The sequence below is a fragment of the Herpailurus yagouaroundi genome, unplaced genomic scaffold (genome assembly GCF_014898765.1).
Source record: "Herpailurus yagouaroundi ecotype Mexico unplaced genomic scaffold, PumYag 187, whole genome shotgun sequence".
NCBI lineage: Eukaryota > Metazoa > Chordata > Mammalia > Carnivora > Felidae > Herpailurus > Herpailurus yagouaroundi.
This window is the reverse complement of record NW_024412418.1, coordinates 2109601-2123497: the sequence shown is the minus strand read 5'-3', so window position 1 is coordinate 2123497 and position 13897 is coordinate 2109601. Positions and strand designations below refer to the sequence as shown.

General features: G+C 45.9%; 1 protein-coding gene, 1 long non-coding RNA gene and 3 other non-coding genes across 5 annotated transcripts in view; 4 read left to right on the top strand and 1 right to left on the bottom strand.

Annotated features, from left to right (window-relative positions):
• Positions 1-469, top strand: part of LOC121043376 (olfactory receptor 4D10-like) — a 1639-nt gene extending 1170 nt beyond the window's left edge. The window contains exon 2 of the mRNA XM_040495051.1: positions 83-469. Within this exon, the coding sequence (XP_040350985.1) occupies positions 83-469 (387 nt within the window). The remainder of the gene's footprint in view (positions 1-82) is intronic.
• A 9681-nt stretch (positions 470-10150) lies between these two features.
• Positions 10151-10223, bottom strand: TRNAV-UAC (transfer RNA valine (anticodon UAC)). Its single transcript has one exon. It is a non-coding gene; the product is annotated as a tRNA-Val (tRNA).
• Positions 10224-10505: 282 nt separating this feature from the next.
• TRNAR-UCU (transfer RNA arginine (anticodon UCU)) lies at positions 10506-10591 on the top strand. Its single transcript is given in 2 exon segments — positions 10506-10542; positions 10556-10591. It is a non-coding gene; the product is annotated as a tRNA-Arg (tRNA).
• Positions 10592-10695: 104 nt separating this feature from the next.
• Positions 10696-12984, top strand: LOC121043377 (uncharacterized). The gene is made up of 2 exons (XR_005796818.1): positions 10696-10807; positions 11816-12984. It is a non-coding gene; the product is annotated as an uncharacterized LOC121043377 (long non-coding RNA).
• Positions 10938-11020, top strand: TRNAL-UAA (transfer RNA leucine (anticodon UAA)). The gene has a single exon. It is a non-coding gene; the product is annotated as a tRNA-Leu (tRNA).
• Positions 12985-13897: the final 913 nt, after the last annotated feature.

Below are 13897 nucleotides of genomic sequence, written 5' to 3'. Positions count from 1 at the left end.
CATCGTGCAGATTTCCCTGTTGCTGCCCCTCCCCTTCTGTGGACCCAGTGTTGTTGATGGCTTCTACTGTGACGTCCCCCAGGTCCTCAAACTCGCCTGCACCAGCACCTTTGCTCTTGAGGTCTTAATGATTTCCAACAATGGCTTAATCTCTACACTATGGTTTGTCTTCCTCCTTGTGTCCTACACAGTCATCTTGACGATGCTGAGGTCTCATGCCGGGGAGGGAAGAAAGAAAGCCATCTCCACCTGCACCGCCCACATCACTGTGGTGACCCTGCACTTTGTGCCCTGCATCTACGTCTACGCCCGGCCCTTCACTGCCCTTCCCATGGACAGAGCTGTCTCCATCACCTTCACGGTCATCATCCCGGTCCTGAACCCCATGATCTACACCCTCAGGAACCAGGAGATGAAGTCAGCCATGAAGAGACTGAGGAAAAGACTTGGACCTTCAGAAAAAGAATAGATGGCTATGAAGTCCAGATTGAGAGTCAGAACTGAAAAGTATTCTCTCACAACACAGTAGCAGACCCCAATCAATAAGACCATCTTGAGGCCAAAGTTTCCCCTGTGTCTTATAACAGCATCCTCTAATAAGAGTGTCCTGAAATGGCCTTCTCTGAAACGTTTTTTCTTGGTGAAATTGTCAATGACTTAGAGTCTTCAATCCACAAATTGGTCTCTCTTCAAGAAACTCCAAAGCTTGCATCACCCAAACACCTCATTTTACAGGTGAGGAAATGAGGTCTGAGAGAAAGTGACCTTTCAGTTGTGGAGCTCTGGCTGTTGTTGCCCAACCAGTAATTAGCAAAATGATCTCCAGGGACCATGAGTCAAGGCCAGAAAGCCCAGCCATCCCTCCCTTTGTGGAAATCATCTTCCATTGCCAACCTTGGAGGACCCAGGGTACATCTTTCTATGGAAACCTCTGGGTTTCCCTTGCAGAAGTTGAGGTAAGTTTTGTGTGTCGCCAAAGGTTTCCTAGCTAACTAATGGTGGAGGCAAGGCTGGATCTGAGTTATCTGACCCTCAGCTAAGTGCATGGTTCCCTACTCCTGCCTCCTCATACGGGATTTGATAGGGTCTGAAACAAGCCCATCCACAAACATCTCTCCTCTAGTGTAGTATTATGAAAGGTGTTTGCTTGTCTTCACCTGACCAAGGAGTAAATACCTGAGGGCTTCGGGCCCCTTTAAGAATTTCAACATCATTTCCAGCCATTCATTCCCAACCAACCCTCCAGAGAAAGGAATCCTATCCTGTGTGCATTGCTAGAATGTGCATGACTCAAGTCCACAAGAAACAACGGCTTAAGAATAAACTCAGGGGCACCTGGGCAATTTAGTCAGTTAAGCAGCCGACTTCAGCTCAGGTCATGATCTCATGGTTGGTGAGTTCGAGCCCCGTGTCAGGCTCTGTGCTGACAGTGTGGAGCCTGGAGCCTGCTTTGAATTCTGTGTTTCCCTCTCTCTCTGCCCCTCCCCTGCTAGTGCTCTGTCTCTCAGAAAATAAATAAACATAAAAAAATTTTTTTAAAGAATAAACTCAATTTGGGGTACTTGCATGGCTCAGTGGGTTAAGTGTCCCGATTTCGGCTGAGGTCATTATCTCACGGTTTGTGGGTTCAAGCCCTGTGTCAGGCTCTGTACTAACAGAGCCTGGAGCCTATTTCAGTTGATTTCTCCCTCTCTCTGCCCCTCCCCTGCTCTCTCTCTCCCTCTCTCTCTCTGTCTTTCCCAAAAATAAATAAACATTAAAAAAAAGAAGAAGAAGAAACTCATTTTTCATTATCCAGACCTCCTTCTTAAGAGAATAGAAAACAATATTTTGGTTGAGTTCGTCTCCTGGAAACTTATTAAGTTTGTCAAATAAAGAGATGAAGTTGGTGGTCAACTAGAATTTGGGTTGCATTTGGATCCCAGGCTTCTCTCCCATGCAATCTCTGATGGATGCATGAAGTAAAAGAAGTAAAGAGCCATTTGCGCTGCCCGATTCCAAGAAAAACACAAGGGAAGCCTGCCAAAATATAGCCCATCCCAAACATCTCTAACACTGCCTAGTATTCCTCCCTTGGTGCTGGCTTGAAATCCCTGCTCTTAGAATATTTCCTAAGATAGACACAGTTCATGGGGGACAAGCTAGATAGAATGCCACCACTTCCGGAGTTAGATACGTCTCCGGATGGCCATAGCAATCTGCTGGTCTTGACGGTGGGGAGGGGGCATCTCTGAGTCTATTTTCAGGGGTATGCCTCTGGGGATTCATTTCAGATGGTTTGTTGGATTAGTCAAAGGCGCCAGGTGTCCTCCGAGGGTAGAGGAGATGTGGAACTGGAAAGCTGCAGTGGGTGGACGTGATGGGGTGACTCCAAGTCCAAAGGTAGCCCAAGAGACCCAGGTGCAGAAGGGTGGAACACTTCAGCACAGCAAAGCAAGCAAACACTGGTAACAAAATCCACACGTGCTTATGCCAGATCCTGGACTCATGGCTATTTCACCAAAGCTGGAAGATCTTTTTTAAAAGATCTACATTTGCTTCTTTGGGGTGGTTGTTACTTCCTTCCTAGAATTAAAACCATTCACCTCACTTTTGACCTCAGCCTTGACTTTTGTATCGAATTACCCATGTTACAAAAACAGCAAGAACAATTCAAACTTCCTTTTGAACCAGAATACAGAATCACATTCTGCCCTCACCAGTGTGTTCTTTTATCAACAGTAGCAGATATTTTCTTCCTTGTAAATTACTTTAAATTTTTTTTTCATTAGTATTACTTGGGGCACCTAGGTGGCTCAGGCGGTTAAGCGTCGGACCCTTGATTCCACTTCAAGTCATGATTTTGCAGTTCATGAGTTCAAGCATCGTGTTCCACGCTGACAGTGCGGAAGCTGCTGGGGATTCTCTCTCTCTGCCCCTCCCCCGTTTTCTCTCTCTCTCTCTCTTTCTCTCTCTCTCAAAATAAATAAATAAACATTAAAAAAATAATAATAAAATAGAAAGTTTTATTATTCAAGTATGGTTGACATACAATATTCTATTAGTTTCAGGTGCACACGTAGTGATTCAACAACTCTGTACATTAACCAGCAGTGCTCAACACAGTAAGTGTAGTCACCACCTGTCACCATACAAAGTTATCACAATATTACTGACTATATTCCCGATGCTGTACTTTTCATCTCCGTGACTTACTTATTCTATAACTGGAAGTTTGTACCCCTTAATCCCCTTCATCTACTTTGTTCATCCTCCTACCCCCCCCCTTATAAATCACATTGTTTACAAAAAAATCATGCTTTTCTTAAAACTTAAACTTCCTTTCTTCATACACTCTTTTAGCATTTCGTCTTTAAGAGGTAAATAATGAATTGAGGATTCACGAGACAAAAAAAAATATGTGTGTGTCCTGTATATACACATGTATGCTTACATATAGACTGCTTAGAACAGGAAAATATATATATATATAGCATGTCAATTTTAAAACACACACACACGCTTACTTTTAAGAGAAAATTAATTTATTATGACATTCCCAAAAGACTATGGTACTTTAGAAGTGCCTGGGTGGCTCAATTGGTTAAGTATCTGACTTCAGCTCAGGTCATCATGATCTCACAGTTCATGGGTTTGAGCCCTGTGTTGGGCTTTGTGTTGACAGCTCAGAGCCTGAAGCCTGTGTCTACCTCCTTTTCTGTCCCTCCCCTGCTCATGCTCTCTCTCTCTCTCTCTCTCTCTCTCTCAACTAAATAAACATTTAAAAATTTTTTTACAAAAACACTGTGGTACTTTACAGACAAGTAGTATCGATTAAAATCCATTTCCCAAGCAAATATGTTTCTTCTCCTTTAAGGTGATGAGCATGTCTTGTTGGACAACAATCTTTTAACATATGGATTCTAATACAAGATTTTTTTTTTTTTTTTTTTTTTTTACAGAGAGAGTGCATGTGCAAACGGGGAAGAGGGGCAAGGAGGTAGAGAGAGAGGGAGAGGGAGAGACGGAGACAGGAAATCTTAAGCAGGCTCCATCCACGCTCAGCGTGGAGCCAGACGTGGGGCTCAATCCCTTGACTTTGGGATCATGACTTGAGCTGAATTCAAGTCGGGTGTTCAACCAATTGAGCCACCCAGGCACCCCTCTAACACAAGATATTTAAGTTTTTGCTAAATTGTTCAATATCTCCCACATTAGGAAGCTGTATTTCTGAGAAAGCTCCTCTTCAATCAGGACTAGGGTCTACAAAGCAAAATGTTTTGTAATTTCCTTACCTCTAAAGGGAGCCATTCCCCTTCCAGATTCTGCCTTTGGCAGACAGAACTTAACTGAAATTTTTTACTTCCAGAGATGAAGTAATGCATCTTATCGCATGCATTTTCTTTCCTCCAATTTCAGATCTTTCTTTGAGACAAACGACTTTGCACATGAACTCACACACAGATCAAGAGAAGCCACTCTGTAGATGTTTCCCTGAAGTACATCCACTGTAGTCCTCAGGGATCCACAGATCACAGTTGGAAGCCTCTGCGAGGGCAGCCAATGTGCTCCTGAGCCAGTGGTTCCCAAACCTCAGCGGGCACAGAATCATCTAGCCGTTTACTTAAAATGTAAAGTCCCAGGCACCAGTGAAGAGATCAATAGTCTTCCTGGATACCAGGAATCCACATCCTTTTTCCGGTGGTCCTGGTGTGAGGGGCCTGTGTTTCACTGCACTTTGACAGCACTGCTCCAGGTCAGTGTTTTTCTTGTCTTGTCTTTTTTTAATTGTCTTCTTTATTTTTTTTTTAAGTTTATTTATTTATTTTTAAGAGAGACACTGTGTGAGCAGGATAAGGGCAGAGGGAGAAGGAGAGAGAGATTTCCAAGCAGGCTCCCTACTGTCAGTGCAGCGCCCGATGCGGGGCTTGATCCCAGGAACCGTGAGATCATGACCTAAGCCGAAACCAAGAGGCAAATGCTTAACCGACTGAGCCCCCCAGGTGCCCCCCCAGGTCAGTGTTTTTCAAACTGCAGAAACTCTAAGGGGTGTGAGTCGTTAATAGGTCTGTGCGTGCACTTTTTTTTTAAATTAAATTGAATAGTTTAGGGTAGAATAAAAGGCATAGAATTCTTCAAATAATAATAAAGCATCATTTCCTGAAACCTTTATTTCAGGCCATTTCATTCCTGAAACCTTTATTTCACTCTACTTGAGTATAGTGGTCTTGATGTAAATAAAACGTATTTCTTAGCAGGTGCTCCATTGAAAAGAGCTTGAAAACCACTGGGCACGTATGAAGCCCCCCAAACCATCAGGTCCAGTTACCAAACCCTCAGATCCATTAATATGGAACAGCGTGCCTGTGCTCCGCTCTGCTCCCTTCACTACCCCTGTCCAGTGTCAGCACGCAGGGGACGGGTGACAGCCACTAAAAGGAGCCACATTCTAAATCCTGAAGATCAGTGGGCCTATCTGAATAACCCGGGAGATGCCAGCAGGCTGAAAGTCCAAGAAAATAGGGGACAGTGGGGCTCCCAAAGGACTGAGGGCCTTCAAGTTTTCATCCAGCATCACGTCTTGCAAAACGTCATGGCACTGAAAAATCACATCATAAAACCACGTGCCTTTGAGAAAGAACTGAGGTCAAAGGCAACGTGTACCTTTGCTAAAGACATGAACATTTGCACCAAACCATTCTATTTATTTATTTATTTATTTATTTATTTATTTTAAGAAAGAGAGGGGCAGAGAGAGAAGGAGACAGAGAATCTCGAGCAGGTTCCACGCTATCAGCACAGAACCCACCTCGGTTTCCGTCTCACGAACCTTGAGACCATGACCTGAGCCGAAATCGAGAGTCGGACTCTTAGAGGACTGAACCCCCCCAGGCGCCCCTCCCATGTGGCTTCTTTCACTTAGCAAAACGCTTTTGAAATGTATCCACGTTGTTGCGTACATCGGAAGTTCATTCCATTTTCTCGCTAAGGGCTTTTCAGTGGCATGGCTGTGCCACCATTTGCTTACCTATTCTCCGGTCAAGTCTATTCGGTTTGGTTCCAGTGTGGGGATTATGACTAAAGCTGCTATGAACATTTACACATCCAACTTTGTGTAAATGGGTGCTTTCATGGCCCTTGGGTAAATACCTACGAGTAAGATTGCTGGTAAAATGGTAAGTGTGGGGGCGCTGGGGGGCTCGGTAGGGGAGGGCCTTCTCCTCTTCAGCACCACCTGCTGAACAATCTCATGGCACTGAAAGTTAGAACGTGACCTTATTTGGAGACGGTTTTATAGAGGTAATTGCACTACGGCGAGGCCATTAGGATGGGCCCTAGTCCCGTATTACTGATGCTCTTATGAAAAGGGGAAGCAGAGGACAGACCATATGAAAAGACAAAGGAAGAAGACTGAGCCCCTAAAAGGCAAGAAGAGAGGTCAGTAAATGCAGAGCTCATGCTCTGAGCACTTAGCATTTTCTGAAAATACCCTGGTGGGGGGGGTGGGAGGGTGGGGGGGGCACCTGGGGGGGGGGGGGGGGGGGGGGGGGCACCCGGGTGGCCCAGTTGGGGACTTCAGCTCAGGACATGATCTCGCAGTTCGTGAGTTTGAGCCCCACATCGGGCTCTCTACTGTCAGCTCAGAGCCTGGAGCCTGCTTCGGATTCTGTCTCCCCTCTCTCTGCCCCTTCCCTGCTTGCTCTCTGACTCTCTCAAAAATAAATAAACATTTAATAAAAAATTAAAACGTCCCTATGGGAAAACCATACTGTTCTACCTAAACTTACCAGACTTATCTGCCAAATCATAATGATGATGATGATGATGGTAGATGACATTTGCTAAGTGTTTACCCCATGCATGTCATTTGAAATACTTATGTACAGGGGCATCTGGGGGGCTCAGTCGGTTGAGCCACTGACTCTTCATTTCAGCTCAGGTCATGATCCCACTAACCCTGAGCTGGGCTCTGCACTGAGTGTGGAGCCTGCTTGGGATTCTCTCTCTCTCTCTCTCTCTCTCGCTCTCTCTCTCTCTCGCTCTCTCTCTGTCTCCCTTTGCCTCTCTCTCTGTCTCTAAAAATAATAAATAAATAAATAAATAAATAAACAAAATGTTTCACATACAGTACTTTACTCAATCTTCTTGAGAATCTCACCTGAGCTTTATCTGCATTTTACAGAGGAGGAAACTATGACAGAGCAGTTAAGCAACCAAGCCAGTGTCACACAGCACAGACAGGTTATGTACTGTGCCACAGTCACACAACCAAGAGCGACAGAACCGGGAACTGAAGCCACAGTTTGGCTCTGGAGTCCACAGGCTGAGCTTCTATAGTCTGCGCTACGCCACCCAAAGCTATGCCCTTTGTGAGAAGGGAAGGAGCCCAGCCGATGCAACACAGAAAAGCGGAAGGAAGGTGGCTTGATGAGCCCAATGAGTACCAGAAGGGAAGCCAACATCAGCAGAACTCCTGGAAAGTTCTAAGGACAGGATGTTAAGGAACTTGAAGCTAGAGACAGGCAGAACCAGTCTGATTTTTGAAAACTATGTGATTTTTACCAAGTTGACTGATTTACACACCCCAATCCTCCAGAGTGATTTATAAAATCCCTCTATAAGGGTCTAATGTCGTCTCATGGTTTATCCAGTGTCTTAGTCTGTTCAGGCTACTGTAACAAAAATATCACAGACTGGGTGGCTTAGAAGCAGCAGAAACCCATCTCACAGTTCTGGAGGCTGGGAAGACCAAGGTCAAAGAACTAGCAGATTTGGTGTCTGGTGAGAATGCCACACCCTCGTTGATAGATCACTGCCTTCTTGCCGTCCTACATGGCAGAGGGGGTGAGGGAACTTTCTGGCATCTCTCTTAAAAGGGCACTAATCCCACATAAGGTTTTATACTCAGGACCTTCCCCCCCCCCCCCCATCCCCAGCCTTCACCCTGAGGATTAGCTTTCAACATATGAGCTTTGGGGCATCACAAACATTCAGACCACAGCACTAGTTATAGAGATTTCAAAAGGACCAACGATGTAACAGATAAATTTTAAGGAAATAATAATCTGGAGAAAATATAGCATCACTTTTGGAATATACTCTCAGAATGGGGAAGCACTTTCCAGGCAAGAAATTTTAAAGCCCCCCCCCCTCAAAAATAAATAAAAAAGAGGATAATGAATTTGACTACATTAACCGTTTTAAATGGCTGCATAGCACAAAGTAGCAAAAATAAAATTAAGAGGCAAACAGCAAGTCTGGGAAATACATTTGCAAACATATCTAAATCTATAGTTATAAAAAGCACCAAAAGATCAATAAGAAAACCTTAACAATACAATAGAAAACTGTACCAAAGGATTGAACAGATTGCAGGATGGAAGGAAGGGAGGAAGGGAAAAAGGAAGATAAGGAGGAAAGAGAATGGGTTTTTAAGCATATGAAAAAATGTTCAACCTTACTCTGATAAAAGACATGTAAATTGAGACATTTTCCCCTTTCAAAAGGCAGAGAGACCCAAAAGCCCGTTAATACTTTTTATTTAAGAGAGACTGAGATGAAGCAAAGCACGCTAACGTTGGTGGGAATATAATATTGTCCAAGCTCTTTGGAGGTGAAAGCATTCATAGAAATATAACATACATATGCCTGGCAATTCCTTTTCTAAAACAAAAAGGCACTACTCTGCCTGCCTCGGTTGGTACCCTGTTCTGTCCCTGGCCAGTGTGACCCTGGGCAATCACCCTCTCTATGCTTCTTCTTCGTCTCCCAAATGGGTTAGATCATAACACAATCATCCTGAGTATCCCCTGAGTCAACTGAGTCTCCTGCCTAACCACGTAGGAAACGCCTAGTCAAGATTTTGCTATTACTACTCTTTATGTTGATCTACCCCCAAAACCAATCAACAAGGAAATCCACCACAGCATTGTAAGATGGACCACAGGTTAATTGTTCATCAAATACCACAGACTAAACAATTATGGTACATCCAAACGCTGGAAGTCAAAGATCGAGCAGACTTAAGAACGACATAGTAAGATTTCCAGAATAGTGTTGGGTTGAGGGGAGCAGTACCAATCGTATGCTATCTTTTGGACAAAAATCCGAAGTGGCTAATAAAGGAAATACACGTCTACACTGGAGAGTGCAAAGAATAGCTCAGAAGGGTCACAAAAGAAACCCCCAGCAGTTGAAAGGCAGGAGGTATCCAAGAGAAAGCTGGACACGAGTTAAAGGGAACAGCACAGATTCTAATCAGTAATATACTATGGCAAGAGGGAGAAGTGTCCAGCGTCAACTGCACTCACCTTCGATTTGTACATGAGGGGACCGGGAGGCGAGTGATGGCAGCTCAGTAGACCCAGGGAGCGAAAATTACAAAAACCTGGAAGCAGGTGGAGTTGGTCCCTGAAAACCTCATGTGGGTTTGCTAAACTGGTTCTTAACTCTAAGGAAGTCAGGCTCCTACCTTCCCACAGAGGCTGAAACACAGGGGCCCTGTGTCAGGCGTTGGCTGGAACCAACAGTAAATTGTTTGGCCAGTCTTCTCAGCACTGTAAGTGGACCTAGGGTCACCTTAGGATGCTGCTAGAAACTCAGCGTTGTTGTTTGTTCAAGTCTTCCTAGGCCGGGGTTGACAGGCCTCACTGACAGGAGGGCTCAGGGGAGCTGAGTCTGGTCAAGGAGACAAGCTTTGTGAGAGGGGCACATCACTGTAAGACACGTGGAGCTCTTTGAAATCTTTAACATGTGCATGTAATTTTTCAAGAAGATTTTTAATTTCAATAAACAATGAGGTCAGTGGAGTTGGTGTTGATCAACAAAAGAAGGAGGTGGCCGCCACCTTTAAAGGTGGCGGAGGAGCAGGTGGGCCCAGGACTCCTGCCCAGCCACCGGGAGGCAGGGCTGCGGTCGGGAAGGCGCAGGCGCCGAGGCGCGCTGCGCCCGGAGCCCCGCCCGGCGGCCTGCACCTCCCCAGAGGCGCCACCCGGGGGCAGCCGCGGCGGCCGATCTGCGCAGGCGCCCACCGGACCGGAGCCCGCGCGGCCTGGCTCAACGCCAAGTCCCGGCGGAACCGCGGCGTCTCTCGCTTCCCGGAGTAAAACTCAAGATCTGGCTGACGAAGCAAAACCTGAAAACATCGCTAAAAGGGAAGAGGACAGCCTCATGGTTCCACTGGGGCTCGAACCCAGGACCTTCTGCGCGTAAAGCAGATGTGCTAACCGCTACACTATGGAACCGCGCGCTCCAATGGCTCTCCAGGGTGAAATAAGTGCACATAAAGACCTCTCTCTTTCCAGTGTGGGAGGAGACTGAGAGTTGATGCCCAGCGACCGCTTACGGAGAGGAACTATCAGAAGGATGTCGGGCCGCCAAGCGCAGCTCCCACCCACGCTTCTCCTCGGCTGCACGGGCTCCGCCACTTCTCCGAGAAGGAAGGCGCGGCCGGACCCGCGGCGGGTGTCCCGGGGCAGACGTTGCGCCTGCCTTGATGTAAGCAGCGCGGAAGGGTCCAGCTGCCTGGCTCTGTGGCGCAATGGATAGCGCATTGGACTTCTAGATAGATGGAGGCATTCAAAGGTTGTGGGTTCGAGTCCCACCAGAGTCGCTTTTGTTTTGGGAAGTGAAGAAAAAACCCACCTTAACACCTTTAAAATTCCCCATCTCACTCGCGTACTATGAAAAGGAAGGAAACTCATTCCAACTCCCTGTGGTGTCTTCTCGTGTGAAGTTGTTGGGATACCTGTCACCCGAGTCTTCCCAGTCGCCTTCAGGGGACCCCAGGGTTTCCGGTGACTGGAGGCGGAGAAATTGGCACGACCTGGTAAGTTTCGGAGATTTTTTTCGCCCCCACATTGTCCTTTTACATCTCAATCCAAATTTTTAATTGTTTAGATACCTTCATAACTCTATATTGTTCAAGTTGACTAAAAGTAACCGCGAGCTTGTAGCGTACCAGAATGGCCGAGTGGTTAAGGCGTTGGACTTAAGATCCAATGGATTTATATCCTCGTGGGTTCGAACCCCACTTCTGGTAACAGCTCTTCTGCTTTTCCAAACACGAACTCATTCTTCGAGTTTCCCCAGGGCTTTCAAGAACTCATTCTTCGAGTTTCCCCAGGGCTTTCAAGATGGTAAACAAACAGTAAGGACCCTCTGTGTGTTTTCAATCTTATTAGGCTGAGAGACTATGATGGAATCAGAGTAACCAAGACGGCCGGAATGGTTACATGGCAATGACCTCTTATTCTGAGGGTTGGTATTTTTGCCAGACACGGAAAGTGTAGCAGCAAATTCAGAATTGATGGTTTGGAAAACTGAAAGAAAGGGTCTGTGTAAAACTGTACTACGTTGGGATGGGGGAGTAAAAACGTTCACCCTGTGAAATTAGTCGACAGTTATTTCTTAAGATCCTTCTGTATGCCAAGTGCTGTTCTATACGCCGGGGTTAAGGGAATGCAAAAAATTTTGGAAAAGGAAAAGTAAAAAAGAAAGGTAACAAAAAAGACAAGGTCCTCACCAACAAGATCCCTGTCCAGCGGCACTTGCATCACAGAGTGACAGAGGAAAGAGATGGTTTATAAACAAGCAAATAAACAGAATTTCAGATGGAAATAAGCGCTGTCAAGTAAATAAAACAGGGAGGCCCAATAGAGTGGCATAGAACTTTCTCAGGGCAGAGTTACTCCACTTGTGGAAATCATTCACCTTGACAGGAAGGTTCTCCCCCTCTCTCTACCAATCAAAAACTCCCAAGAACTCCCAAAATCTGCTCTCCAAATCTTCACTAAAACCTTCCCGTGACCCATGACTCTCATTCATTCCACAACAGGTTTTGAGAGCTTGATCTGTGCCAGCCACTGACCAGGCACCGGGGACACATGGGAACTCTCTGCCTCCCAGCAGAAACATTGGAGGAGGGAAGACTGACCCAATTAGACAGGTGTTGAAGGTAGGTTGTGGTGAGTGCAGCAGGAGTGACAGCCTCAGAGGCCCCCAGCACGTGTAACCCGTAACCCGATCTGGAGAGGATCAAGCAGGGATCTCTGGACAAGTCCTCATCCCTGTCTTTAAAGTTCAGAGGGAACTTCCCAAACCAACGGAACTTGGAAAGTGGGGAGAGGATGGCATTTCAAGACTGGGGGGTTGGGGAGGACGGAAGGGAGTGGAAAAAAGCATTGCAGCTGTTAAATGACATGAAAACAGCTCCGGCTTCAGTGAACCCTCTCTATGCTGAGTAGTCCGGTTTCACACTGTTAACGCTTGAGGACATACAGTTTGAGACTTTGGTTCTCAGTGTTTGGTACCTGTCGATCTAGTCTTGTCTCAGGAGAGCAGGAAGCAGATCTTCCCGCTCTCTCACACTCAGCACTGTACTGAGTGGGCCCTGTGAACAGAGCCCTGTTGTAAGAAGCTGAGGTTAGGCCAAAGGCTAAGCCCCCCAGGACTGACTTCCTAGCACAGGCAGCCCCTCTCCGGGGGGGTAGGGGGGGGGGGGCAGAAGCTGGTTTTGGTTTTCTTGGTAGAATCTAGACTTGTCATCTGATTCTTAGGGATCCACATCCTCATTTGTGAACGCTACCTTATCCATTTGTGGTTTTTCAATAGAGCGATTCCCCTCCCAAACCATGAGACGTGGAGGGACTCCCTCTCATCCTCTCTACCCCCACCCCCCATTCTGGGAAGAAAATTTGTGCTTTTACCCTTTCTCTGCTGGGATCTGTAGAAAACACAGGATCAGGGATGCCTGGATTTGAAGGGCTCCCTGTGTGATCCCAGAAGGATGGAATAATTTAGCAGATTACATTTTTTTCATTTATTTTATTATGAAAAGAATGCATTTTTTTACTCCAATAACACAGATGTACCCAAAGGAAATGGTGAGAGCCTCCTCTTACAAAATGTAGCCATTTTTATTGAACTGTCTTCTATCCTTAAATATCTCATGTATAGGTAAACCCCAAATATACAAAATGTGTGATTAAAGAATGTATATTCATATACAGATCCTTTATTTTTTTCCCCACAAATATTATCCCATACATATTGTATAGCACCTTGTGTTTTTGTTTAACATAACATGGATATCTTTCCATAACAGGTTACCTTAAACATTGCTCCTACTTCCTGATACATTTCATTCCTGATACGTTCCTGATCATACGCATTTCCTAAAAGAATGCAAGCCTCAACGTTCCCCAACGTAAGGGAGTGTCTCTGAAGCCCAAGCAGGGCTAAAATGGTTGTGAGGTTCTCCATCATAGAATTCCCTTCCTTTCAAGGGATCTTGTCCAATACCCCAAGAAATCATATGGCAACAAGGGAGCAGGATGAATGAAAAAATTAGTTGAGTGCGAGACACAGCTGCCAGGATTATAGGACTTCCTCAACATATAAAATCCCACCTGGCCAAAACCTTTCAGCGAAAGCTCTGGGAAAATGTTCAGATTCCCTGGGCGACTTCCTGTTTGCTGTTCCCTCTGCTCAGAATTCTCTTTCCAAGACTACAGGGGCCCAGTTACCTTTCACAGCTCAGTTCAGGCTTCTCTATCCCCCTGGAAGACTTGGCTGCCCCTTCTGGTGTCGGCCGGGCGCCTACGAAAGCCAGTTTCCCACCATCAAAGCGCTTGACTGCGTCTGTTAGTGTATCCTTCTGCTGCACTGAGGACCAGGACTGGGTCTTGGCAGCCTAAATTTGCTTAGTGCTGGAGAGCAGCATGCACTCGATGAACGTCTGTCGAGTAGATTATCAGACACCTAATCAATTATTCATAATGCGCCACCCACATGACGCTCTGGGGCTCTCCAAAGACCAACACTGGAATTAAAATCCCGCTGCTCAACCAGAAGCACGCCCAGAGTTCCTAAATCTGGAGACTTCTTTAGGGGATGTTCCCTTTAGGATGCTAGTACT